This window comes from Haliotis rufescens, unplaced genomic scaffold (assembly GCF_023055435.1).
Source record: "Haliotis rufescens isolate VD_foot unplaced genomic scaffold, xgHalRufe1.0.p SCAF_8, whole genome shotgun sequence".
NCBI lineage: Eukaryota > Metazoa > Mollusca > Gastropoda > Lepetellida > Haliotidae > Haliotis > Haliotis rufescens.
The window spans coordinates 48,641,542-48,668,882 of record NW_025964372.1 but is presented as its reverse complement, the minus strand read 5'-3'; the positions used below and the strand labels follow the sequence as shown (position 1 = coordinate 48,668,882).

General features: G+C 41.5%; 1 protein-coding gene across 1 annotated transcript; it reads right to left on the bottom strand.

The window, feature by feature from the left end:
* Window positions 1-5,182: 5,182 nt before the first annotated feature.
* LOC124115158 lies at window positions 5,183-14,119 on the bottom strand. Its single transcript, XM_046476036.2, has 6 exons — window positions 14,050-14,119; window positions 12,522-12,561; window positions 9,233-9,349; window positions 8,770-8,889; window positions 7,965-8,090; window positions 5,183-5,372 (listed from the first exon to the last, which is right to left on the bottom strand). The coding sequence occupies exons 1-6, from the start codon at window positions 14,098-14,100 to the stop codon at window positions 5,233-5,235; spliced, it is 594 nt and encodes a 197-aa protein (XP_046331992.2). The 5' UTR covers window positions 14,101-14,119; the 3' UTR covers window positions 5,183-5,232.
* Window positions 14,120-27,341: the final 13,222 nt, after the last annotated feature.

The following is a 27,341-nucleotide window of genomic DNA, read 5'->3' as shown; positions in this document are numbered from 1 at the left end:
CGATCCTGTGCAGGGAGGGGGTAACTCTGGGCCGGCCGGTTCTCGGCCGGTGGATTTGGTCTGTGTGTATCGGCCCCAAAGGCGGCAAATGGTACTGTGGTGGACTTTGAAGTGGCGTGCAACAGAAGACTGCGATTCCCCTCTTGGATACGTCCTATGGCGATGCTCCGATCGGCAGCGCTGAGTCTCGGCATTTTCGAACTTGAAAAATGTTGACAATTGAATGACAAATTATTGGCTGATGCTTACCTTTTTATTGCCACTACCACGAGTTACGAATGCCATAACTTGCACGTGCATTTTGCTTCACTGTTTTCCTCCATGACATTTGTGAAAACAATGCCGTTTAAGACATTGCAAATCGACAATGGCCGCGTTTTGATGCACCGTTTGTCGAATATCAGGCCACCAACATTTTCCAAAAACATATATCCGATTTATATACCGGATATTTTGAGTAGACTGGTTCAATGAACTACAAACTACCTGTGCGTTTCTTATTTTGAAAAGTGTATTTGTTACACAAGCCAGACATGAACACACTGAAATCTGTGCGCTTAAATTAGTATTCACCTTCACCTACACCCTATACATCAAACACGATATTTATCATGCCTACCTGAGACAATCGTATCTGACAGGTACAGTCGGCAAGTCAGTACCCGTTTGAAGGTGATACCTCATATAGCAGTTGTAACTAGATTAGGAATAAATCTGACGCGTTAAGTCATCTTGGTGTTCTATATATATCTCATCCTGATGTGACCAAGACAGTCACGTTCGTTGTAGCCAGAGTAGACAGTCACGAACTTTGTAGCCAGAGTAGACAGTCACGAACTTTGTAGCGAGAGTAGACAGCCACGAACGTTGTAGCCATGCCTAGACAGTCACGAACGTTGTAGCCAGAGTAGATAGTCACCAACGCTGTAGCCATGCCTAGACAGTCACGAACGTTGTAGCTAGAGTAGACAGTCACGTTCGTTGTAGCCATGCCTAGACAGTCACGAACGTTATAGCAAGGGAATACAGCCACGAACGTTGTAGCCATGCCTTGACAGTCACGAACGTTGTAGCCATGCCTAGACAGTCACGAACGCTGTAGCAAGTGTATACAGCCTCGAACGTTGTAGCCATGTTTGACAGTCACGAACGTTGTAGCAAGGGTATACAGCCACGAACGTTGTAGCCATGCCAAGACAGTCACGAACGTTGTAGCCATGCCAAGACAGTCACGAACGTTGACAGTTACGAACGTTGTAGCAAGGATAAACAGCCACGGACGTTGTAGCCAGAGCAGACAGTCACGAACGTTGTAGCCATGCCTAGACAGTCACGAACGTTAACAGTCACGAAAGTTGTAGCCATGCCTTGACAGTCACGAACGTTGTAGCATGGGTATACAGCAACGAACGTTGTAGCCAGAGTAGACAGCCACGAACGTTGTAGCCATGCCCAGACAGTCACGAACGTCGTAGCCATGCCTAGACAGTCATGAATGTTGACAGTCACGAACGTTGTAGCAAGGGTATACAGCCACGAACGTTGAAACCAGGGCAAACGTTGTAGCCATGCCTTGACTGTCACGATCGTTGTATCCAGAGTAGAGAGTCACGTTCGTTGTAGCCAGAGTAGAGCTTCACAAACGTTGTAGCAAGGGTATACAGCCACGAACGTTGTTGCCAACGTAGACGTTGTAACAGAGGTAACGTCGAAACATTTTGACGAATTGTTCCACGGCGATGTCTGATAGGCTAAATTCCTACATGTTTAATGTGTGATTTGACATAAACAAGTCGCTAAGCAAAAATATAGACAAATCCTGCATGTACCACCATCAATTTTCAGAATGTTCACATCACAGCAAGAAAGCACGTTACGGCCAAGCAGAGAGTCCCTTTAAGTAGGTTACTCTGGGTCGTACAGTTGCTCATGGCCGACGCTTACCGTTCCCTGGAATGTACAGGCTCCAGGTTATATGATGATAAAGGGGACTTGAACAGTGTACACATACCACATATGGTCACATCCATTGTCTAATGATTGACGCATACCCATGACACAACCTTGGGCTGATAAGATATCCAGGCTAAATTGGGTTGCTGTCAATGTACATGGTTTTAATAATATCATTTATTTGGGTTTCCAATCGCTGTGATTCATTTGGTTGGTGATAAGCTAAATACTAACTCAGCAGTATAAAAACCTCAAACTGTGTTATACGAGGGCTGGTCAAAACGTTCTAAGCCTAACAAACAAAACCAACAATTATGAAAGTCTTTTTTATTCAATTTTTCAACATAATCTCCCTGCTTTTCAATACACTTCTCATACCGACAGTGAAGCTTTTCAATATCAGTCAGGAAAAAGTTTTCTGAAGCCTCCCCGAAAAATCCATTCACGGCAGCTTTGAGGTCATTGTTGTCGTCATAGCGCTTTCCATGAACGTGTTCTTTCAGTTTATGAAACAGGTGGAAATTACCCGGTGCCAGATCTGGATTTTAATGGATCCATGGCTTCGACCTGTGTCTTCCTCAATTTCAGCAATAGTTTTTCTATCTCCTTGACTGAATGTTCATTGATGGAAGTTGAGGCACGCCATCAAGGCTTGTTTTCCCAGCCTTAAACATAGTTGTCAACGTTTCACAGTGAAATAGCTAGGACACTTATCCCTATACACTTGTGACATGCGGTCATGAATTTCTTGGTGAGTACTTTTTTTTAAAGTAAAAAACTTGGTGATTGCTCAGTACCTTGTCACGTTCAAATGGCTGTCACTAATATACAAATTAGTTCACTTTGTTATGGCCCATAGTTGAAAGTTAGTCAGACTTAGAACTTTTGACCGGCCCTCATACGATATATAGTATACAGGTGTCACACGATACATAGGGGACGGGTGTCACACGATACATAGAGTCCCTAGTCTCTGTAACCAACCTGCTGCAACGTTACAGAGAGACCGGACAGACATCAGACAGACCAAGAACAGGCACACCCAGGGTAACTACGCTCAATGAAGACGGTACATGCGTACTTTGCCTCTCCGGAATTGATTCCTGACAGTGACATAATCAGCGACCAATGTTTTAGGGCACAAGATTACTCGACAAACAATGGGCCAGGCGACTCAGGGCTCAAGCAGACCTTATAGAGGACGGCGCAACATCGTCGACAAAGATTGAGATGAACCCTGACTGTACGTTGGCAGCGACGTGACTGGCAGAGGGTCGTCTTCTCTGATGAAAGCCGGTTCAGTCTGTAAAGAGCTGATGAAAGACAGCATGTTTACCTCCGAAGTGGAAACACACGGCGGCATGTTGCGTTCAGGGGGTCGAGCCGTCTGGTGGAGGGGGTGTTATGGTGTGGGGACCACTGGTCATCGTTAACTGAAATTTGACAGTTCAGCGATTGACCTACCATTTCTACAACAGCTGCCACGCGGTGTCCTTTATCACCAGACCCCATACAGCCCGAATCATACAGAACTTCCTGCTTTCAGCCAACAATGTCAACGTGTTGCCGTGACCGTAGAACACCCCTGGGATGTCACTGATCGTCGTGTTCGACAGCGACCACATCCTCCAGCCAACCGACAAGAACTGATCCGGGCCCTGCTGGAACAATGGCGACGTATCCCACGTGACGTTATTAAACGGTTGATTTTTTCTGTGCGCCGGAGAGGTTTTAGGAGTCTTACTTACTTACGTACTTACTTATAGTTGGATATGTTACGTGCGCTTTCCGACATTATGTGTATTTCGCACACGGTTGGGTGTCTTGTAAGCAGGGTGTGCCATACACGCTATTAATGTGTCGATTTTAGGTTGTGTGCCCTTTGTCTGTTATGTTGAAAGGTAGTGTTTGCAACCCTACCTCGGGCAACTGCCATGCCAATATCGGATGTGTATGACTGTCTTTATATATGTTGATTTCGTTGAGATTTTGATCTTATCAATACATTTTACTTTATGCTGACAAATTCACTTCGTAACTCCCATACATAGGCTTACGATAGTCTTAGCACTAAGCTCGTTTTGTGCAAGTGGGCCCTGGACCATAATGGTATTTAACCTTGTATACACGCCCGTGACGTGTTGGAAGTGCCTTGGATATTTGAAATTGTTTTGTATTGCGTTTTAAAGGTGTGGTGGAAATGTAACTGTTCAATAATAATAATGAAACTTTATAAACACACGAGAAGGATCCCTTTGCTATGCACTAACTTAGAACAAGTTATTGCGTTTCCATGTCAGTACGCCGGACATATAATGAAATGAGAGTCGGGTTTATTTCCGGAGTTACAGTAAAAACAGAATATACTGTTCAGTATTACACGTAACATGTTACATACAAATCAGACACGTGCTGAAGTGATGTCTTTTGCAATGATTTTATCATATTATATAATTATTAGATATTTTGTTTCAAAGGAAAAAAATGATTTCATTAAAATGTAAGTAGGGTTCACGTCCGGATCATAACCTATAAACGGTTCAGTATTTTTTAACAACATTTGAATATACAAAAGGCAACAGCTGAACTGCCGCCTTATGTTATTCAGGAATATATAATTTTCATTAATCTGCGCTTCTATGGCAGAGAGCCATCATACAGAGCCAGACGGAGACTGACCAGAACCCTTATCGCTCCGGGGTTTTGTCAAAGCGATACGTTCATGTCAAACCGATGAATAGAGTTGGCAGAGTTAAGTCCCTTGGTGTATGTAGGACTCTTGTCCAAGAACAATCGTTTGTTCCACGATTACAGCATTTCTGCAGGACGACAGTAAGATACCATTTGCAAGGGAGACAATTCTGTGATAATGCATCCGCCCTGGAAATACCGCCTCATTTGCGGTTATATCTGTATTTTCGACCATCACTGACAATTTGACAATGTTACCAAACATACTTGTCCAAAATGAATTGTTGACATGTTCTATTTTGATGATGGCGGATACCGCTGTTTGTGAATCATTAAAGTTGGACAAACGTTTCTTATTAGAATCAATCTTGTAATCTACAACATAAAATTTTGACTAATACCTTCATGTATGATATGATATGACATCATCTTTTATTATTTTTGAAATAAGAATAAAAATCTTTTTATTTCTTCTTCGTGTAATTAAACATAGGAAGTGGGGTTTATTTAAGGGTAAACTCAGCCAACAGAAGACGTGTTTTTGCGCCAAACAAATTTATTTGTGAATTACACATGGGCTTCTAACAGTCATCCAGCGAGTGGACTTTGACCTTGCAGCTGACGTATGATGTCCTCAGCGTGTTCCTGGATAGTTGCTTCCTGGCTGAGCATTTGGTCAGCTTCAACTTCTATTTGTAAAAGTCCGTTCAATGCATTGCCAGGGTTTCCTGAAATATCAAATAATACGTTGTTACATGACTAACTTATTAACTAATGGTCTTCCTTTAATTAAAGACCTACCCTCACGCCCAGCAGAGCCTCTGTGACAGGCGGTTGACTGAACAGAGGACAACACTGTAATCACACATATACTCAAACGCAAAAGAAACGCAATTTCTACATAAAATGCGGATAACGTTAAGACCTTAAAAGATATGGAGATAATATTAACATGGTAACAGAGAAAACATTTGATAAAATATAGGCGTTGATTGTTTGATGACAACCATCCGTGTTTATTGAAAAATCCCCCCGAAAAACCCCAGAAAAATTACAAGTGTCTGTCGTGTCAATCAATTGCGTGTGTGGTCTCCGTTAGCTGCGATACAGGCTGGACATCGTCTCATTGAGTCGACATGTCTTGGGAAGAAGGCTGTGGGAAACCCGTTTCACGCCCGCACCAAAAAGGCTTCCAGTTCCGGAAGTGTATGTGGCTGCCTGCAGCCTGAAGACATCTCGCAATCTCTCAATGGGTGCCATGTCAAGTGACAAAGACGGCCAGGGCATCACAGGAATGTTATTCACTCTGAAGAAGTTCATAGAGACCCGGGGGCACGGGTGGCCCAGTCTTCTAAGGCGCCGCGATTCACTGTGCAGAGTTGCGTCCCTTGGGCACGCCAGAAACCTATGATTGTGGGTTCGAATCCCGGTTCACCCCGATTATGTTTCTAGGTTTGTCAGCACCATACCCGTGCTCGTGGGTTTCACCGAAGTGGTAAACGTCTGAGACCTGCATCACTTCGGGCTTTCCTCCCGCATTAAGCTGACACGCCGTGATATAACTGGAATACTGTTAAAAGCGGCGTTAAACCCAACTCACTCACTCATAGAGACCCGTGCTGTATGGGGAAGAGCGTTGTCCTGCTGAAAGACCTGGAGTTGAGGTTGACCCAGGAAGAGAGGTGTGACGTGATTACGAAGAACATCAGCCCTGTTCACGACAGCAGTCAGACGCTGATGAAACACGTGTAGAGGGGTCCTGTGATGATAACTGAAGCCTCCCCTCACCATGAAGCTTCCTCCTCCACACAGCAGTTAGCGTAACGCTCATGACGTCGTCTTCACACTCTGATGCGGCCATTGGCGTGAGAAAGACTGAACCTTGATTCGCCCGAGATGACAACTTGTTGCCTCTGTTGACGTCGTCAACTCAGGTGCTGCAGACGTTGTTGACGGTGACGTATGGGCCCGACATAAGGACGACGACATCTGATCCCCGCCCCTCTTAGACGACGACAAACTATCGGCTGACACGGGATGACGTGGACCTTGATTAGCTGCAGCTGTCTGTGTTGCTCGTCGCTGTCGGTCACGCAGATGTGTCACCCGGATGTAACGGTCCTGCCCTAGAGCAGTGACCCTTGGCCGCCCAGAACGAGGTCGGTCTTGGACACTGCCCGTCTGTTGATGCCTTGTGACGAGTCCGGTGATGGCAGACACATGACATCCAAAGTGCCTCGCCGCTGCAGTTGACGTTGATCCGGCCTGTAGCATCCCAATGGCAACGCCTCTCTGGAGTTCAGTTAATCGGGGGCGGTCGGGTAGCCTAGTGGTTAAAGCGTTCGCTCGCCACGCCGAAGACCCGGGTTCGATTCCCGACATGGGTACAATGTGTGAAGCCCATTTCTGGTGTCCCCCGCCGTGATGTTGCTGGAATATTGCTAAAAGCGGCGTAAAACCATACTCACTCACTCACTCAGTTAATCGAACCAGGTTTCCTGTCCTTTTTCAAAGTTGAGTGAGAAATGCTTGGCTTTCTTTTCATAAGGTGGCTTATAAAGGATGGCCAAGGGGGAAATGCATGCATTTTTGCATGTGATGTGCGCTGCAATTGCGAAAAACGTCAAACGACATGAAACGACTGCGTTCCTACGACGTGCTCCAAGTGAATGATGTAAAAAGTGAACAGTGTTTCTTCAATGTGTCTCTTTAAGAGTGTATACGTTTCTTTTCCCAAATTACTCTTTTGTGTATTTCACAAAATAAAATAAAAATGACTGGCGTTTCTTTTGCGGTTGAGTATATATGCTTAGATGTTACAAGATGTTACAAGATGGCACTTGTTGGCCCGCCTGGCGCTCGGCAATAAGGAATAAAGCCAGGGGGTAGCACAATGTGGTATCTTGGTATCTCGGTAGGCTAGCACCATAAACGCCGCATAAGAAAAATGTCCCTTTAAGGATTCCGTACATAGGTCTACGCAAGTACAATCTGCGAAAAGAAATTAGTATAAACGTGATGCTCTTCTATCCACCCTATTATTCTATAACATTGTGGTCTCAATGTTGTATACATCATATTCTATAACCATAGAATCATTCCATTTAAAGGAAACGACAATGTATGCCCGGCGACGATATATGCCCGGCGTCAATATATGCCCGGCGACGATATATGCCCGGCGACGATATATGCTCGGCGACGACCGGCGTCAAAATATGCCCGGCATCAATATATGCCCTGCGACGACCGGCGTCAATATATGCCCGGCATCAATATATACTGCAACGCAACTAAAGCATAATGATCAATCGTTTTACCTTGGGCTTTCACTTGGTTTATAAGAACAAAAATGGCGTCCTTGGTAGTTGTGGCTTGAATCTGGAATACTCCAGCCTCAGATTTCAGATCTAAGATTGATCTGAGTATTGTCGAGTAAGACGGTGCTGAAATAAAATAGCGAGTTATGATGAGTTTGTGGCTGAATGTTCGTCCTGTAGTGTACAATGCAACATCTAAACGTTAGACAGCACCCTTAATTGTGTCACGTGCACAGTAGTCATATCACTGAATTTGTTCGACCTGTATCCTGAGTCTATACGGTCTGGACAAAGTGAATTAGTGCTTAAATCAGTTCATACCTGATAACTGCTCTTCCCTGTTCAATATATTATCAGTGTCTATATATCCACCATATCACCACTCTAGTCATCAGGGCCCACTTGCACAAAGCAATCTTAGCGCTAAGCTTAAGATGATCGTAACTCCCATTCTTTAACATAGGCTTACGATAGTCTTAGCGCTAAGATCGCTTTGTACAAAGGCAGCCAGGTCAGGACTTATTCTTATTATTATTATAGCTTGTAGCAATAGTGGGTGAGTTTCTTTTAGCAGTAGGTTATATCACGGGGTGACAATGTAAATATCTTAACAACAACAACAACAACAACAACAACAAATAATAATAATAATATCACCTCATTCTAGTTTTGAAATCAGAATCAAACAATCTATTTATTGCTTCGTCGCGTAATTAATAGTTTAAGGGTGAAATTAGCCAACAGAAACGCCCAAACCATTGACTTTTAAATAGGCAACCACAACAATGTTATCCAACGAGTTTACCTCCATTTTGCAGCTGACGTATAGCGTCCTTAGCGTGGTTCTTGACCGTTGCTGCGTGAACCAGCAAATTACCAGCTTCATCTTGCAGCTGAGAAAGCTCTTGCATCATTTGCTCGTCTCCTGAAATATTGAATAGTGACTGATAATATGATACTTGTGTATCACACATTCGTCCTTTCAAGTACCATCTACCCTTGTGCACGTCGCTTTATAAGAGCCGCCGTTTCCGGAAGCTTACACACCACACTAACATGTAATTATAGTAACTTGTGACGACTGCTTAGATTAAATAGTACTATATTCCTGACGACTAACCACTGCCAAAACACAATGCAATGAGCGTCTACCGAATCTCAACTGTAACACTATAACACAGATACAATCATTGTTAAACACTACAATATACTGCCATCTAACAGAGTATAAATGTAGGCAACTGAAGCAAAAATATCGAACGTTTTACCTCCAACATCCACGTCATAGTTAAGGGCGTCCTTGATGATTTTTACTACACTTTTCAAATCAGCAGCCTCAGATTTCAGGGCATTGAGTGATGCCAGGATCACAGAATCAGAGGGTCCTGAAATATAATATGAGTTATGAGTGTTTGACTTAATGTATGACATGTCGTCCTTTAGTGTACCATCTACAGGGGCGGTCGGGTAGCCTAGTGGTTAAAGCGTTCGCTCGTCACGCCGAAGACCCGGGTTCGATTCCCGCCATGGGTACAATGTGTGAAGCCCATTTCTGGTGTCCCCCGCCGTGATATTGCTGGAATATTGCTAAAAGCGGCGTAAAACCATACTCACTCACTCACTAGTGTACCATCTACCAGTGCTTCCAGCAGAGTCTTGTCGACGGGTGGTTGTCTGAACGGAAGACAACACCCTTAATGGTGTCACGTGCACAAACGTCACACTACAGATTAATATCCTACATATATCCATGTACTATTGAATCGGTATTTGTCGGGTAGCCCACAGCTAACAGCTGCACTTCCGTGTTCATGATCAGTGTCCATTTCGTCCACCCGATTATCCTTCTAGTCACGTGCTTAGATAAAGCAAAGACCCGTGGGGATTCCGGGTATGAACGGGTGGTCAGGCTTGGTGATGCTCATGATGTCAATCACTGGAATGTCTGATCCATATTCGATTATTTACATAACGCCGTCACGTAGCTAGAATACAAAACTAACAAACAAACGGGAACCCTGCTATTCCACTTTTGTACAGAAATGTTCCCACGTTAAGAGATTACTTTTCTTTGCGTATACACAAAATGTCCATACAATGATTCGATTAATGAGGGCTCACTATACACCGGCCACATTACCAAGAACTGGCTTCATGTATTGTGCTGGGTCGTGGAATCGAACACGGATTTCCGGCGTGACTAGCTTAACAACAACAACAACAACAACAACAACAACAACAACAACAACAACAAACAATAACAACAAACAACAACAAGAATAATAAATACTTATGCTGTAATCGTCCTTTCGTATTCTTTTGGTGTTGTTGATTGGACGAAACAAGAAATTGTATTGACACCCTCACACGAAGAATCATGTCAGACAATAGATCCCACCATTCTCGCTCTTCCCTCAATCGCTTATGTTTACCAGTTACAATGTGATGGTGTGGATTGATTAACGTTGGAGCTCTTCATGATGGAACTGTTTTGTGCACTTTTGCACACAGTTATTTGTCCGATGATCCTCCTGTGAAGCGTGTCAAGACTCATGATGAAAACAAGGCATTCCACGGTTTTCTTAAACGAGCCAAGGATGTGGGACATAATCTCAATGTTAATGTTGATTTTGCCGATGGATCTGTACTGCTGGACGGTACAGAAATGAGTGACAATCAAGCAGCCCAGTTTTTTAAAGAGAAGCTATCTGAACGACCACTGTATCGAGTTTATGCGCAGTGTGTGGAGATGACCAGCAACCCTGCAGAATCATTCGCTTGAGTGAAGTCGGCTGGCCTGAAAAGTCAACCAGAAGGCTTCCTATTTGCTGCTCAGGACCAGTCACTTCTCACTAGAAACCGTCAATGTGTGATTTTTCATCAACATGTAAATACAAAATGTAGATTATGCAATGAATTTAATGAGACTGTCCAACACATTGTCAGTGGATGCCCAGCTTTGGCACAAACACAGTATCTTAAGCCACAGGATGGTGTGGTTCGATCATTTTATTACCGTCTTCGCCATGCTTGTGGTTTTGATACACATTCCATCCATGGTATGACCCAGTAAATGTTTTGGGCGTCATGAAAAATGATGAATAAAACTTCTTTGAAACAGGCCCGTATACAGTCTCATACCTATCCAGGCCAACAAACCTGATCTTGTCCTTTTTGATAAATCCAATGAAATCATTATATTATTGAATATAATGTGATTGACAAGACTGAGGAAAAACATGAACAGGAAATAGTTAATAAAGCAAAAAACGTTAATCGATATCTCGCATGGTTTACACTCAGCTGCAACTAGAAAACAAGGTATATGTTTTTAATTAAAAGTATGAGTTTGATCGTTTTTTATTAATAAACCTCGCTTTCGAAATGTCACGCTTGCATCCCAAACACCATGTTGTCCGAATCCCTATTGTTCTCGGTGCCTTTAGTTTGGTACCTCCCAATCTGTTGACTGACATTGGGAGAGTTCCCGGGTGTGCTACCGAGAATACAGCCCTTCTGTCAATCTGGATAATGCAGGAGGCTGCAGTGTTGGGGAGTCTTCACATTCTCCAAAAAATTCTCGGTGGGCTCAACCAGGCAGCGCTTCCTGGGATAAGTCCCATTCGCTGTCTGGGCTGCGTGTAGAGGGGGAAGGGTCCTGAGCTGATGATGAGCCTAACCAGCTTAACCAGCCTAACCAGCTTTGCCCATCTTCCCGAGGCAAGAGAGTTAACTGACTGTAAAAGTCCAGTTTCCACCCTTGCCGAACTACGAGAAACCACGTGAGCACCTTCATTAAAAACACGAAAACATATGGGAAATATCTCTTGACAACGAGTTGGCGGTGAACATCCTTTGCAAATCCTGCATTCGACCGAAATCTGCATGACAGTTTACGAACTGGATTTCGAATCCGTTGCGCGATTTTGATTGGACTATTCATAGACTTATAAAGTCAGTTAACACCTTTGCCGCGGGAAGATGGCTTTGCCAGGATCACCCCAACCCTCTTTGCTGCATTTTGTTGTTGTATTTATTATGTAAATAATAATAATAATAATAGTAAGCGAATGCTGGAGTCTGAACCCGGACAGGTCTCAATTAAATCACGCCTATCGTAAGAGCATACTTAAATCGGGATTTTATGGCCAGTCTCTTAGAACCTTAACTCTCCTTGAGTAGACAATCGTGCCTTTTCTGTCACCGGGTTGTCTGGTCAAAACTCAATTACTTACCTGCCGCCATGATATGGCTGGGACATTGATGACTGTTATTAAACAGCACTCACTCACTCACTCACCGACAACTACTTGCACATTTGTAGACTTTATATATATATATATATATATATATATATATATATATATATATATATATATATATATATATATATCCGGTAGACTTACAATTACTTGTACATTATAGAATTCATACATGTATGAATACTAATTCAGGAGACTTAATTTGGCAGTCAATAAGCAATGATATATTTCAGCGTTGTTGTTTATTAAGGTGGTAATACCCATGTTTCACTTCAGAATGACAAAAAATACGCACTTGTGACGCCAGTTTGTGTTGCTGCTCCGTCAACCGATGCCTGTAAAAGAGGACACGTTGGTTTGACAAAGGGCACTAAAATGCAGGTGACATCACAAACATCCTTGCTGCATGTACTAGCTAGTTTAAAAGTTGCTGCTTTTTGTATTACCAGACGTTAACTGCTCACGGGTGGTAACTGCCCAGTAGTTACATCCTCCCCTTGTCACGCAGAGGGCGGGTTCTATTCTCCAAAGGGGAGAGGTCTTTGTCTGACATATTGTCTGATGTCGTAATATTAGAATTCAATACTGATACAGTCAGCGTAAACCTAACTGACTGACTCTACAGTTCAAAACACGTAAGCACCTGCTACAATAACATTCTCCTTTGAGAATACAAATTACAAACACTAGCTCAAAAGCGATCATGGTTATCTGTGATTTATCAACTCACCAATGATCGTTCTGAAACATCGCCACTATCCTGAGGATTGTTCAGCATGTTTCAGAAAATACGTAAACATGAACGCCGAAGTGAGCTTTTCGCATTTCAGTTAGTAGGTTTTGTATAAGTATATCAAATGTTGCACAGATACAGGCAGAAATAGAAATAAAAGCGACCAAACCCTTTCCATGTCCAATGGAAATCTCTGAATAAAGCAGAGTCGAGTGTACGATTCCGTCTATGTCATGAGCATGTGTATTAATCACTATCAAATAGTCATGATACCATGTGTACGCGAAAAGCTGAGTGAATCATGCCTCAACGTTGGCACCCGTCACAAACACATGCAAAGGCAAGTTAATTGTTCACCTGACAAAACACGAGAACATATGGTACAAGTCAAAACAGGGAATTGCATTGGACATAATTTTTGTCACTGATGCGTCAAATTTGAAAATGTCCTCCACGTGTCTACCATGAAACTTTTTGAAAGCTTTACTGAGGCCTTGAATGTTGTAACCTTGATCAACAACGTCTAAGCAAGAGTCGTATGACGCTCTTTGAAACCCTTGTAGAAAGAGCATGCTTGATTGTATCTCAAAAGTTGTGAAATGTAAACACCAAAGGCTGGAGCTTCTAGAATATTGCTCGACATGAAGGGAAAGTTGAAGTCACCCCTCTTGTCATACAGTCTTATAGAGAGTGTTTTGTCACCCTGAATCTTTATGCATAAATCTAAGACAGGATACAACTTTAGAACAGCTCCAAGCCGCACAGGCTGAATGGACTTAAAACACACCAAAACTTGACTAGATAACTTACAAACCCAATAGACAAAGTCATTGTGAGGTTGACGTCACAATACGTGAGTACAGACTGTTGACGGGTAAAACACGAGACGAAATGTACCCCCAATCAGCAATCTCCGACTGTTACACACCGTCAGAAGGACGCGAGATGTTCTTTCTTATCTTTGGACTCTGTGTAACAGCTATCATGAATTATAAACTAGGTAAAATTGTCTAACCATTTAGGCAAACAATTAGTTAAGTGTATACAATGATTGGGAAGAACCAATATGTATTTTCAGTACTGTACCTACCTGGGCGAAAGCCTGGCTCAGCAGCACGATGAGGATGGCTGTTCTATGCATGACAAATTCTAACTGCAAAGTGTTCAATTTCAAAATGCGTTTGTGTCAGTTATATAACAGTGAAACACACCTGTGTATACATAATCAATACGTTTTCCTGCATTAAATGTGATAGCGTCCAAAACGTCAACACAAGTAGATCTGAATAAATAGAACTTACAATGTATGTGTGTTCAGCTTATGTCGTCCCTGTTAGTCGGACACTATGGTCAGCATTGTACCTGAATTAGAGGTACATGTCATGACTCTATGAAGTAGCATCTGTTTCTTGTCAAAACACACGGTATTTGTACACGGCTCGTTCTTACCTCAGGCCACGTCTGTACACAAATACTCTCTAAACATTGGGTGCCGATGCACGTACCAAAATTGATTAGGCAGAGAAAAAACTCCTGGTTGGGTACAATACACTCTAAAGCATAAGTTTTTAGCTCGATATTCGACATAATTTGTCATATAGTTTGCTAATGCTTGGGGTTATTAACGTTCACTACTGCAATTGCCAGAACTTGGAATACATTTTTTTCTGATGCTCTGTCGTATAGTTAATTGGAAAACATGTATTGCCGTTCTTAGATTCTGAGACAGGCTATTATTTCTGTCCTTGCTTGAATACTTGTTTCTGTGAAAGGAGGAGAATAAGGATTACATTTGGCATCAAAACACATTTTGTTCAGGCCATACACTATTTCCACCGAGAAAAGCAAACCATGTAGTTTTTGTGTGTAAATTATTTTTCCTGCGTTTCCTCGAACATATTATATTTTTCAAAACAATACATCTTCAGATCACCAGATGTGAGTATTGCTGTCCGCGTGGTCTTCATTTGTCTGATCTTCTGTGCACTTTATTGAGAATCTGGTAGGATTATTAGTGTTTTCTTCTTCATCTGCAAGCTTGATAATAGTATTCACCTTGCCTAGGCTTGATATCAATGGTGAATAGATGATCTTCACACAAAAGCTGGTCTTGATGTAATGTGAGATGTAATGTGAGCTGATAGAGGCACCACTTGTCCCCTTATATAGTATAAATCCCTTCCAGAACTTTCTATACGACTTTCAATTACTTGTACATTATAGACTACATACAGACTATATATATAGTGGAAATATCGTTGGTCACAGGGACATTTCTCGACCAGGCGAAAAGGTGGTAAATAATATTACATTTACAAGCTAGATTAATGACTTTACTTACATGTATGTCAAATGTAGGCATTCACGTGTTCTCTCTGTGAAGATTACAATACAATATGCTTCTACTTCAACACACAGTCGACCCGTGAAGATCCGGGTAGAGAATAGGTCTTCAGCAACACATGCTGGCCGTAAAAGGCGACTATGCTTGTCGTAAGAGGCGACTAACGGGATCGGATGGTCAGACTCGTTGACTTGGTTGATGCATGTCATCGTATCCCAATTGCGTAGATGGATGCTCATGATGTCAATCACTGGATTGTCTGGTCCAGACTCGATTATTTACAGACCGCCGCCATGCAGCTGGAATATTGCTGAGTTCGGCGTTAAACAACAAACAAACAAGCAAACAATACACAGTCTAAGGCGCCGCAATTCGCTTTGCAGATGGTTATGAGTTTTGGTTCGTGTACACCATACCAGTACCCGGGGATTTCACAAATGTGTTAGACGTCTTCGACTTTCCACACTTACGGCTATCCTCTTACCTACCGCTGACACGTTGTAATATGACTGATAAAGTATTGAAAGAGGCAAAAACCCAACTCATTCACTCACCCACTCACTCATTGTGAAATTGGATTTCTATTGACTGGGTTTAGGCTAGTCGAATGCTAAGAATTGCTGGACATGTATTCCAATTTGTGGAACTCAGTATAGATGTCTTAGGCAGGTTTATTGTCCAAATGATTAATAGCATAATTATTATTATTATCTACAGATTAAAATAAATAATTCTGCAAAGAGGGTTATGGTGATCCTGACAGAGTCAGGCTGGTTAGGCTCATCATCAGCTCAGGGCCCATGCCCCCTCTACACGCAGCCCAGACAGCGAATGAGACTTCTCCCAGGAAGCGCTGCATTGTCAAACCCACCAAGAACTTTTCGGAGAATGTGGAGACTCCCCAACACTGCAACCTTCTGCATTACCCAGCTTTTCAGAAGGGCTGTACTTCTGGTAGCAAACCCAGGTACTCTCCAACTGTCAGTCAACAGATTGGGAGGTACCAAACCAAAGGCACCGAGAACAATAGGGAGTCGGACAACTTGGTACTTGGGATGCAAGCGTGACATTTCGAAAGCGAGGTTTATTAATAAAAAACGATCAAACTTATACTTTTAATTAAAAACATATAACTTTGTTTTCCAGTTGCAGCTGAGTGTAAAACATGCGAGATATCGCTTAACGCTTTTTTTGCTTTATTAACTATTTCCTGTTCATAAATACTGCCGATGTCCTGGAGAGAGAAGTCAATGATATTATCTAAAGTAATTAACAAAGCGGCTAATACAGTCACTGGAGTAAAAAATAAATAGAATGGGTAAGATGACACAACCTTGAGGCACCCCTTTAGATGTGCGAATAAAAGATGAGCGGAGGCTGTAAGCTTGACGAACTGCGGCCCGTTTACAATAACTGATTCGACCCATTTAAGTTAACATCCATGTTGTTAAGCCTTTGCATACGTTAGTGAGGCTGTATGGTTTTGAAAGCGGATGAAAAATCGACCTACAAAATTCTTACTTGCGATTTACCGTCATCTAGATGGCTATAGATTTTATGCAAGGTAGTCTATGTTGCGTCCCCTACACCTCTATTGGGTAAAAAAACAGCAACCTCTTGATAATGCGTTGAAGGCATTTCATAGCTATTGAAGTTTTAAGCCACAGGGTGATAGTCATTGTGTACAGTTGGGTTTTGCTTTTTGGAAACACGTACAATATCAGGGTATGAAACTCCCAAAAATTTCAGCCAGACCACAGGACTGGCTAGCTGAAATACTTGCCAGCCCTGACCAAAACCTGCCTGCCCACTATAAGCATATGTTTCTCAGGATAAGCTAACGGGGTTTCTTTTTGGTTACATTTTATCATTCATCTTTACATGTGAATTAATGCTTATCATCGGGAAATATTTTGAATATTTTCACATATAAAATATAACCCGACCGTCGGGCAGGGGGATTTGAAAATCTGGCAGCCCGAGTTGAAATCAACCCGTCTCTGACGGTCGGGCAGGCAGGTATTTCGAACACGTGCAATATTAGAACTTTTCCATGATAAAGAAACGTGATGGTAATCTAATGAAGTTAGAACTGCTCACTGCATTCTTTTAATACTATACCATATACATTATCCGGGCCGCATGCCCTACGTATGTTTAGTGCCAACCAACAACCTTTACTCACTCCAGGGGACCACCAGCGGCGGTAAATGAGCAATACAACTGATTAACAATTTTATATATCACATATGACACATCAAGATGACAGGTCCGTAAACACAATTGATCTATCTTCAACTTAAATGAGTATTCAGGAATACGATGAACTTTGTCATTATAATTTCTTGATAACAGATATACCTTTAGTGTTAAATAGTTTTGCAAATTAAAGACGTTTGGCAAATCGTAATAATATTTATTGATCAGGATAGCACGTTTATTGGATAGCGATCGCGATTTACAACGGAATTCGTTACCAAGTGCATTTGCATCCCAGTGCAAGTGCATATGCCTATCTACCAGTGTCTATTGACAATTTATGGTTACACGGACGGAGTACAAGTAATCGATGGAAAATATTTCGAAGAAGTAACAAGGAATTTTCAAGTGACCTATTTGCGCCAAACATGTTGATTTGTCCATTAGACATAGGCGACCCTGGCAAAGTTATCCAACGATTGGACCTTGACCTTGCAGTTGACGTGCAGCGTCCTCGGCGTAATTCTTGACCCTTGCTGCTTGAACCAGCATTTCGTCAGTCTCAGCTTTTATTTGGGAAAGTTCACTCACCAATTTATCGACAGACTGTCCTGAAATATCAAATAATGAGTTATGATATGTTGAACTTTCCCTTCATGTCGAGCAATATTTTCAGAAGCTCCAGCCTTTGGTGTTTATATTTCACAACGTGTGAGATACAATCGAGCATGCTCTTTCTTACAAGAGCGTCATACGATTCTTGCTCATAAGTTGTTTGATCAAGGTTACAACATTCAGAGCCTCAGTAAAACTTTCAAAACGTTTTATGGTAGAGCCTAGACATGTGGAGGACATTTCCAAAAATCAGTGACAAAATGACTTCAGACGCAATTCCCTATTTTGACTTGTACCACATGTTCCCGTGTTTTGTCAGGTGAAAAATTGACTTGCCTTTGCATGTATTTGTGACGGGAGCCACCGGTGGGGCAGGATATGTTCACCTTTTCGCGAACACCTGGTATCACCACTATTTTATAGTGATTCAAAAACACATGCTCATTATATAATTGGAATCCACTGTGCTTTTAGCAGAGATTTCTGCTCAATATGGAAAGGGTTTTGTCCCTTTTGTTTATTATTATGATTTGTTTCACTCATGTATGACACTTTCGTCCTTTTATGTACCATCTACCCTTGTGTCCAGCAGAGATTCAGTAACGCGTGGTAGAGGGAACCATTACTCTTAATGATGTCAAATTACTGATTGCAGTGCGTCATACACATATGCCTGGACGTTGAAAGACATTAACCTTTAGCCTGCTGAATTGTTTTCACACTTCTTACCCCTGCCTGCTCGATTAATTTTAGCATAAGGTGATCTAAAGAGGGTGGGTAACTTCAAACAGTCGGTGCCTCATTAAACAAGGGCCAATTGAAGAAATATTTTGCACATTTATTCCTGATAGAAAACTACACAGTACTATATAAAAATATCCCCATGTTTTCAATCATACCAAGGTTAAGACCAAAGCGAACACAAAATCCGTAATTTTCTTGAACATACCTGAATTGCGTTATTTAAGGTGGTTTGCGTTTCATGCTAGGAACCTTTTTATATTGTAATATTTGTGCAAATTGATTTCAATAATCTTATCACCGCTAGCTTAATTTTAATTGAGTAAAAATTCGGGTTTTTTATCGGCAAATAATAGCGTGATGGTAAAGGACAAAACGTGAGTCGTGCAGATCTGCCTGTTCTGTTAGTAAAACAAATTCTTGTTTTAAAATGTGAAAAGGAATCATTTAGACGAGAATATTTCTATCCCACTGATTCACGAAAACCAGTTGAAATGTACAGTAGTGACTTTTGTACCCAAATGTTTTAGTGATTTGGTACCCAAATGTGTATGTGAATTGTAGATCTACCTAGAATAAATTCACAGATATACATTAATTTCGGTCTCTTAAAGTTAACTTACTATCACTTTCCTATCAAAACAATACATTTTAACTTAGGTTTAACCAACTTAACTGGCCTCTTCTTCAGTGACAAAACGTCACTTTTCTATCAAAACCAAACAATCAATTTCATGGATCACAGTCATAATCATATTATGAACTTGATGAAATATTTTATTATGTGTTCTGCTCATCTACATGAAAACATAAACATAATTATAGATCTATTGTCTTATTTTCTTAGGTACAAATTCGGGATCGGGTGGTCAGACTTGGTTGATGCATGTCATCGTATCCCCATTGTGTGGATGGATGCTCATGATGTCAGTCACTGGATTGTCTGGTCCAGACTCGATTATTTACAGACCGCCGTCATATAGCTGGAATATTGCTGAGTGCGGCGTTAAACAACAAACAAACAAATCATAAAAGGTACGGTGGCCAATAAGGGACATGGAGTCTGTTTTTCCATATTTTGATATTTCACTTACTTTTATCGTAACCTTTTGCAAATTGTCATACAAATATGTGATAAATCATGTAATAAAACATGGAAAATGTACTTTCAAATAGCTATTGAGTCGCTGAAATGCGAAGCGAAAGTGACAAAAATTAAAATGGAAATATCAAAAACCAAAACGAAAAGGTCAAAAACTGAAATGAAACCACAGAAAACTATTTTTTTGACATTTTCGCTTTTGTTTTTGACATTTTCATTTTAGTTTTTTGTTTCACTTTTCAGCGTATTAATATCTTCTTTACACATGATTTATCACATATTTGTAAGACAAATCGTGTTAATTTGCAAAAGGTTACGATAAAAGTAAGTGAAATATCAAAATATGGAAAAACAGACTCCATGTCCCTTATGTGCCACCGTAAAAAGGGGTAATAATCTTGATCACGATGTTGAACCCCATCTTACATCACTTCTTATACTGGGCACTAAGTACAATACTGGCTGGGGATGAGCGCAGACCCACTTTCTATAAAACTACAATTTTACTTCGAATAGAAGCGATAAGACCGTTTGCAGAATCATAGGAAATCTCGGTGCGGAGTCCTTTGTACGATGCCGACTAGAAAACAAGCATGTGTCTATGAATCACTATCGAATGGTGATGATACCAGTAGTTCGTGAAATGTCAATAATTAATTCGTTTCCCCCAAAAGAACAAATAAATTTAATTTAATCACCAAAAACCGAACAATAAATTATATTCCACAAATAACATCAACGCTCAATACACGAGCGAAACATTATATTACAATAAATTACATGTCAATGACTGGTTCTTTTCACTCTTGATGTAAATAGTGATTAACAGCTTTACTTTTTAAAAGGAAATAACAATAGGGCTTTGTTTTGTCGCAGCTTTAAGCTACCTACCAATCAATTACCTCAATTTATGATTTTACGCCGCTTTTAGCAATATTCCAGCAATATCACGGTGGGGGACACCAGGAATGGGCTTCACACATTGTATCCAGGTGGGGAATCGAACCCGGGTCTTCGTTGTGACGAGCGAACGCTTTAACCACTAAGCTACCCCAACGCCCCATAAATTCACAAATATCCCCCATACCAATTCGATTGGATTCAGGTCGCAGTGATAAGGTGGCAGTCGTAACACAGCGTGACCCTGACCCTTGATGTAACTGTCAACTTTATACACGGGGTCAGGTTTCATAGATTGATGATTTCATAGAGCTGTGGTTTCGTCGCTCGAGAAGGGAAGGTAATGTTCCTCCGTTGCAGCCAAGTAACCATGTCTCCTTTACGGTTATTAGAGGTTGGAGTCTTGCGTTCTGGATCCTGCACACTATGATAAGGTGCATTGTCCATGACAATGAGAGACTTGGTAGGCAAAGCAGGGACTAATTTATCTTTCACCCACTCCTGAAATACATTGCCGTTCATTTCTGTGTGGTAGTCCCTGTTGTCTTTGGCCTTGGCTCTAAAGACGAGGTCACAGTCTGGGAGAAAACCCTGACTAGCAGAACCAGCATGGAGAACTATGAGTCTTTAACCCTTTCCCATTGGTAACTTTCTACCAGTCACCACTGGGTACCCACTGACTGCTGGCTGTGTGTGACGCATTTACCCATGTCTCATCTAAGAAGACGGGCTCATATCCTTCTTCACGTTTCTGCTTGATGGTACGAAGGTAATGACTTCGGAGACGAACACTGTCAGACCGTTCACACAACACAGCCCTATTTTCTCCAGTTATCTTTTTGTATTTGTAACCAAATGTATGCAACAGCTGCCATAGTTTGTACTTTGTAACACGTAAATCATGGTCAGTTTCAAGGTGTTTCTTCAAAATTCTTAGGGACAGGTACTTATTTTCTGAGTGCAGTTTAACAATTGCACGTCTGACTTGATCCCTCTGAAAACTGTCTAATTTATCAACCTTGCGTGTTTTTGACATGTTCCCTACCTCCTTGGCCTGACTATTTGTATCTCGTCGACTAACAACATTTTAAAGTTTCTGAGGGGACATACCGAGAGCTTTTGAAGCTCGTTTAAAGAATTTATTAATTGCATAAAAAGGCTTTGCTCTTTCTGCTTCACTTCTAAAGAAATCATACACATTCAACATCAACTGTTTAACATCTGCTGAGTAGCGCATCTGGTCACTGAATGAACACGGTCACTGTGTAGCACGTGTAGACCGTGCTTGCGCTGTTCCTTCCACGGTTTGTTCCCCTACGTGTCATGTACACATTTCTATACAAAATTACATGATAGTTTCTTAAAGAACTTCATCCGTCATGGGTCTTAAAATAAACAAAATTCAGATTTTGTTGGGTACAGGGTATTCATGTTCAAGTACCGTATTGATGTTTCATACACTTTTCTGGATTTCGAGTTATTTCGCAATTCATCGTTCTCATTTGGAGTCAAACGGACTGTATGTGATCTCAGCTAATCGAACTCACGAGGAGTGAAGGTTCACGACCTGAAATGAGGTCTTCGTGGGAGTGGTGAGACCATGGGAGCACGTGCAGAGAAGGCACCACACGTCCACCAACAGATGGGCGGCACAAGTCACAAAACATGTGCTCAGTGAAGCTTTACTTCATCCGTAGGCCTGGTGGGAAACACTGGGTTACAGAACTCAACATGATCTATGAGGCTGCAGGTCGATTCACGTCATAGAAATTTCATGTGATTTAATCTTCTACTTTTATCAATTCAAAATTCACCATTAGATGCGAACTAATTGGTATAGTCCTAAAGTAAAACCTCAAAGCAGGTCTTATATGGGAAAATAAAACCTCCCTATACTTTACCAGCGTACAAAATGTATCTGTCCATCATATAATGTGGTGTAAATGCTATGCTATTGAAAATAACATAATGTTTGGTCATTCGTCTGATCAATGTATTATCATAACATATTCCTTGACAAAACCTATATTCAACGGCCCTCTACTCTGTATTTAACAATAGTGTTTCTTTCAGAAAATTTAGAAGTTCCTAATCTCAAGTGAATCATCAGCTGAATTTGTTCAGTGTTGGAGCGTCACATAAAATCGTTTGTGACGTCATGAACAATGGATTACCTCATCTTCAATCATTTGCGACAACCTTGCATGTGTCGCTACGTAGTTCTCTTCGCAAACACTGAACACAATGGAACAATAGGAGAGAACAAGACAACCAGCATGAAGCAAGATTTCAACCAAATCCCTGACCTTGTGTGTCTGCTTTCTTTGAAGTATTACTATATTTGGAGTCGCTGTTCATGACGACGTTGGGAGCACGAGTGGCCCAGTAATCTAAAGCGCCGCGATTCGCTGTGCAGAGTTGCGTCCCTTGGGTACGCCGTAAACTTATGATTGTGGGTTCGACCCCCGGTTCGCCCCGATTATGTTTCTATGTTTGTCAGCACCATACCCGTGCTCGTAGGCTTCGTCGAAGTGGTAAATGTCTAAGACCTGCATCACTTCGAGCTTTCCTCCCACATTATGCTGACACGCGGTGATATAACTTGACTACTGTTAAAAGCGGCGTTAAACATAACTCACTCACTCACTCTACGCGTGCAAGGTGGAAATATGGTATGCAACTTCCTGGAAGCATCATCGAAATCCTCGATATTAGGAAACGTACTTGTAAAAGTGAACCCAGTGGCCTGAGGCACTGAGGTGTGTGGTTTGTTTTGTTTAATAGCTCACGATCCAGCATTATCCCAGGTACATGACGGCGGCCTGTACAAAAAACAAGTCAGAGCCAATCCAGTGTTTGATATTGTGACCCCCGATCCACACCGTCGGGGTACATGTTTTCAACTTTAGAGGTTAATGTTCCTTCCTTTGCCGCTGTTAAGAGGTGGGCGGGGCGGTCGGGTAGCCTAGTGGTTAAAGCGTTCGCGCGTCACACCGAATACCCGGGTTCGATTCCAGACATGGGTACAATGTGTGAAGCCCATTTCTAGTGACCCCCGCCATGATATTGCTGGAATATTGCTGAAAGCGGCATAATCCGATACTCACTCACTCACTCACTTAAGATGTAGGCAGCAGAGTTCAAGAAGAGGAGGGAGAGCCTCGGGGATGAGCCTAAAGATCTTCAACTGCCACCACAAATTAAATTGTAGATAAAGTACAAGGGAGTAACTAGGCTAATTTTTTGTAATCAAAACCATTTTTAACAGCCCTGCCCAGGGATTAATTTTTTTTAGATGCTCTTAAACGCTGTTTCCTGCTTTTTGGGACTGTTTATGTTAAATTGGGTTTGTAACAAATATTGGTCATTTATTTATTGTAATTTTTTATTAATAATATATATGCTTGTTTCACAAGCATATTTTCGACTTTCATTCAAGAAACATCTATGATGACAAATGAAATTTGAAAATTAAAACGAATCGATTTTATTACTTTTATGTGTTTTCACGTGTTAATTCGTATTATGTGATGGTTGTTTATTCGTATTTTTAAAAATTAAGTGCGTAAGATTCAGTCTTCAAGTTAGACAATAAATATCAAGTTCGACCGTGTAGAGTTTAAATTACTGCACAGATGGTTTTCTTATTTTAAAAGAAAATTGTACAGTTTTGGTGTAAACATGTGCTTGCTTTTAGGTGTAAGCAATTGCTTTTCTGCGACAAAGCTAGATTCGCCCCTGACGTACATGAAATGATTACAGACTACCACTCACCATCCGTCACTTATAGCCAACGGCCTAGTGGTTAAAGCGTTCGCTCGTCACGCCGAAGACCCGGGCTCGATTCCCGACATGGGTACAATGTGTGAAGCCCATTTCTGGTGTCCTCCTCCGTGATATTGCTGGAATATTGCTAAAAGCGGCGTAAAACCATACTCACTCACTCACCCAATACAGTAGGCAGCTCTCACGAGAGAGTTGAGAACATTCTGAGGAATAAACTGGGTATGGCAAAGGTTTCAGCACGCTGGCCCCAAAGCTTCTGACTCCTGGGCCCACTTGCACAAAGCGACCTTAGCGCTAAGACTATTGTAAGCCTATGTTAAGTATGGGAGTTACGATCATCTTAGCGCTAAGACTATTGTAAGCCTATGTTAAAGTATGGGAGTTACGATCATCTTAGCGCTAAGACTATTGTAAGACTGTGTTAAAGTATGGGAGTTACGATCATCTTAGCGCTAAGACTATTGTAAGCCTATGTTAAAGTATGGGAGTTACGATCATCTTAGCGCTAAGACTATTGTAAGCCTATGTTAAAGTATGGGAGTTACGATCATCTTAGCGCTAAGACTATTGTAAGCCTATGTTAAAGTATGGGAGTTACGATCATCTTGGCGCTAAGACTATTGTAAGCCTATGTTAAAGTATGGGAGTTACGATCATCTTAGCGCTAAGACTATTGTAAGCCTATGTTAAAGTATGGGAGTTACGATCATCTTAGCGCTAAGACTATTGTAAGCCTATGTTAAAGTATGGGAGTTACGATCATCTTAGCGCTAAGACTATTGTAAGCCTATGTTAAAGTATGGGAGTTACGATCATCTTAGCGCTAAGACTATTGTAAGCCTATGTTAAAGTATGGGAGTTACGATCATCTTAGCGCTAAGACTATTGTAAGCCTATGTTAAAGTATGGGAGTTACGATCATCTTAGCGCTAAGACTATTGTAAGCCTATGTTAAAGTATGGGAGTTACGATCATCTAAGCGCTAAGACTATTGTAAGCCTATGTTAAAGTATGGGAGTTACGATCATCTTAGCGCTAAGACTATTGTAAGCCTATGTTAAAGTATGGGAGTTACGATCATCTTAGCGCTAAGACTATTGTAAGCCTATGTTAAAGTATGGGAGTTACGATCATCTTAGCGCTAAGACTATTGTAAGCCTATGTTAAAGTATGGGAGTTACGATCATCTTAGCGCTAAGACTATTGTAAGCCTATGTTAAAGTATGGGAGTTACGATCATCTTAGCGCTAAGATCGCTTTGTGCAAGTGGGCCCTGGTCAGAAACGCTCAAGGTTTATCATCTTTCAAGAATATTTCCGTCGTTTTAAAGCAGTTCCAGCTGATTATGTGGAGAGATTTGTATCTATGGATGAGCCTGGGTTCACCACTATCAGCCAGAGACTAACCAACAGTCCAAGTAGTGGAACAAATCTAACGTCTCCTCCGACGAATGTAAAATCTGTTCCATCAGCTGACAAGGTGATGGCTTCGGTTTCCCAGGATACCAAAGATATCTTACTGGTGGACTCACTTCAGGAGAGTTGCCCTACCAGGCAGATGTACCTGTGCTCTAGTCTGTAGTGGTCATGGCTGCAATGCAAGACTGTCTGAAGACAGAACTGGCCGGCAAGCATTGTGCAAAATGATAATGACATCGTTTCTGCTGGGGAGAAGTTTTTCACCGCCAGGGTGAAGCTTTCTTCATCAGTGAGATCCAAGAAGCCCAGCATCGTTGGCAGAAATGTGTGGACCTCGGAGGACATTATGTAATTACATAATTAACATAATTAAACATAATTACCAACTCCATTAACGCTGTCATAGTCAGTCTCAGAGTTTTCAGCCTCCTTTACATTGTTACAAATACCGACTGCACCATGGAGCGGCCTTATGTTTTCACGCGTTGTGGAGGAACGTACCGTAATCCTTGATATGAAGTATTAACTATCTTTTAAGGTTTAGTACAAAAAGACATTGAACGAAGATTCATTTAGGTTATGTCAAAGCGTTGGTAATAAGCCTATCCTTCGTACATAAAAAATAAAAAGTTATTGAACTATTGTATTTCACATTTCATTTTCGCCCGATATACAATTGAATTAGTTAGACTGTTTACTTTAAAGATATGACAAGGATGATATGATGATATGTGAGGCTATCTATCTATCTATCTATCTATCTATCTATCTTCCTCACATCCTGGTGAGGTGATCTACCTTCACTTGCTGGCGGTGAGGTGAGGCGAAATTGGGTTTAACGTCGCGTCCAAGATTATTGCACTTATATAGCGACGTGCATGTACGTATGTGTGTTTGTGTGGCTGCTTGTACTATTCCGGACTGATGCCGATTTATAGTGCTAGCTCACTGAGATACCATGCCGCAGTTTAACATGAATACCCAACTCAGACACAGTATACTGACTCCGAGCCGACCAGTCCTTGTTTAAGCCCTTCAATGCCGAGCGCCAGACAGGGTAACAACAAGAACCATCTTTTAACGTCTTTTGGCCGGGGATCGAACCCCGGACCTTCCGCTCTCTTGGCGGACGCTCTACCACTAGACCACTTGCTGGCGATCTATAGCCTTTTTAATATTGTATCGTTACATATAGTGAAATCTTTTAATGGTTGTACACCAGTTTTAAATACGAATCTGTGATATTCTGGTTATTTTACTGTCCTTCGTTGACAGGC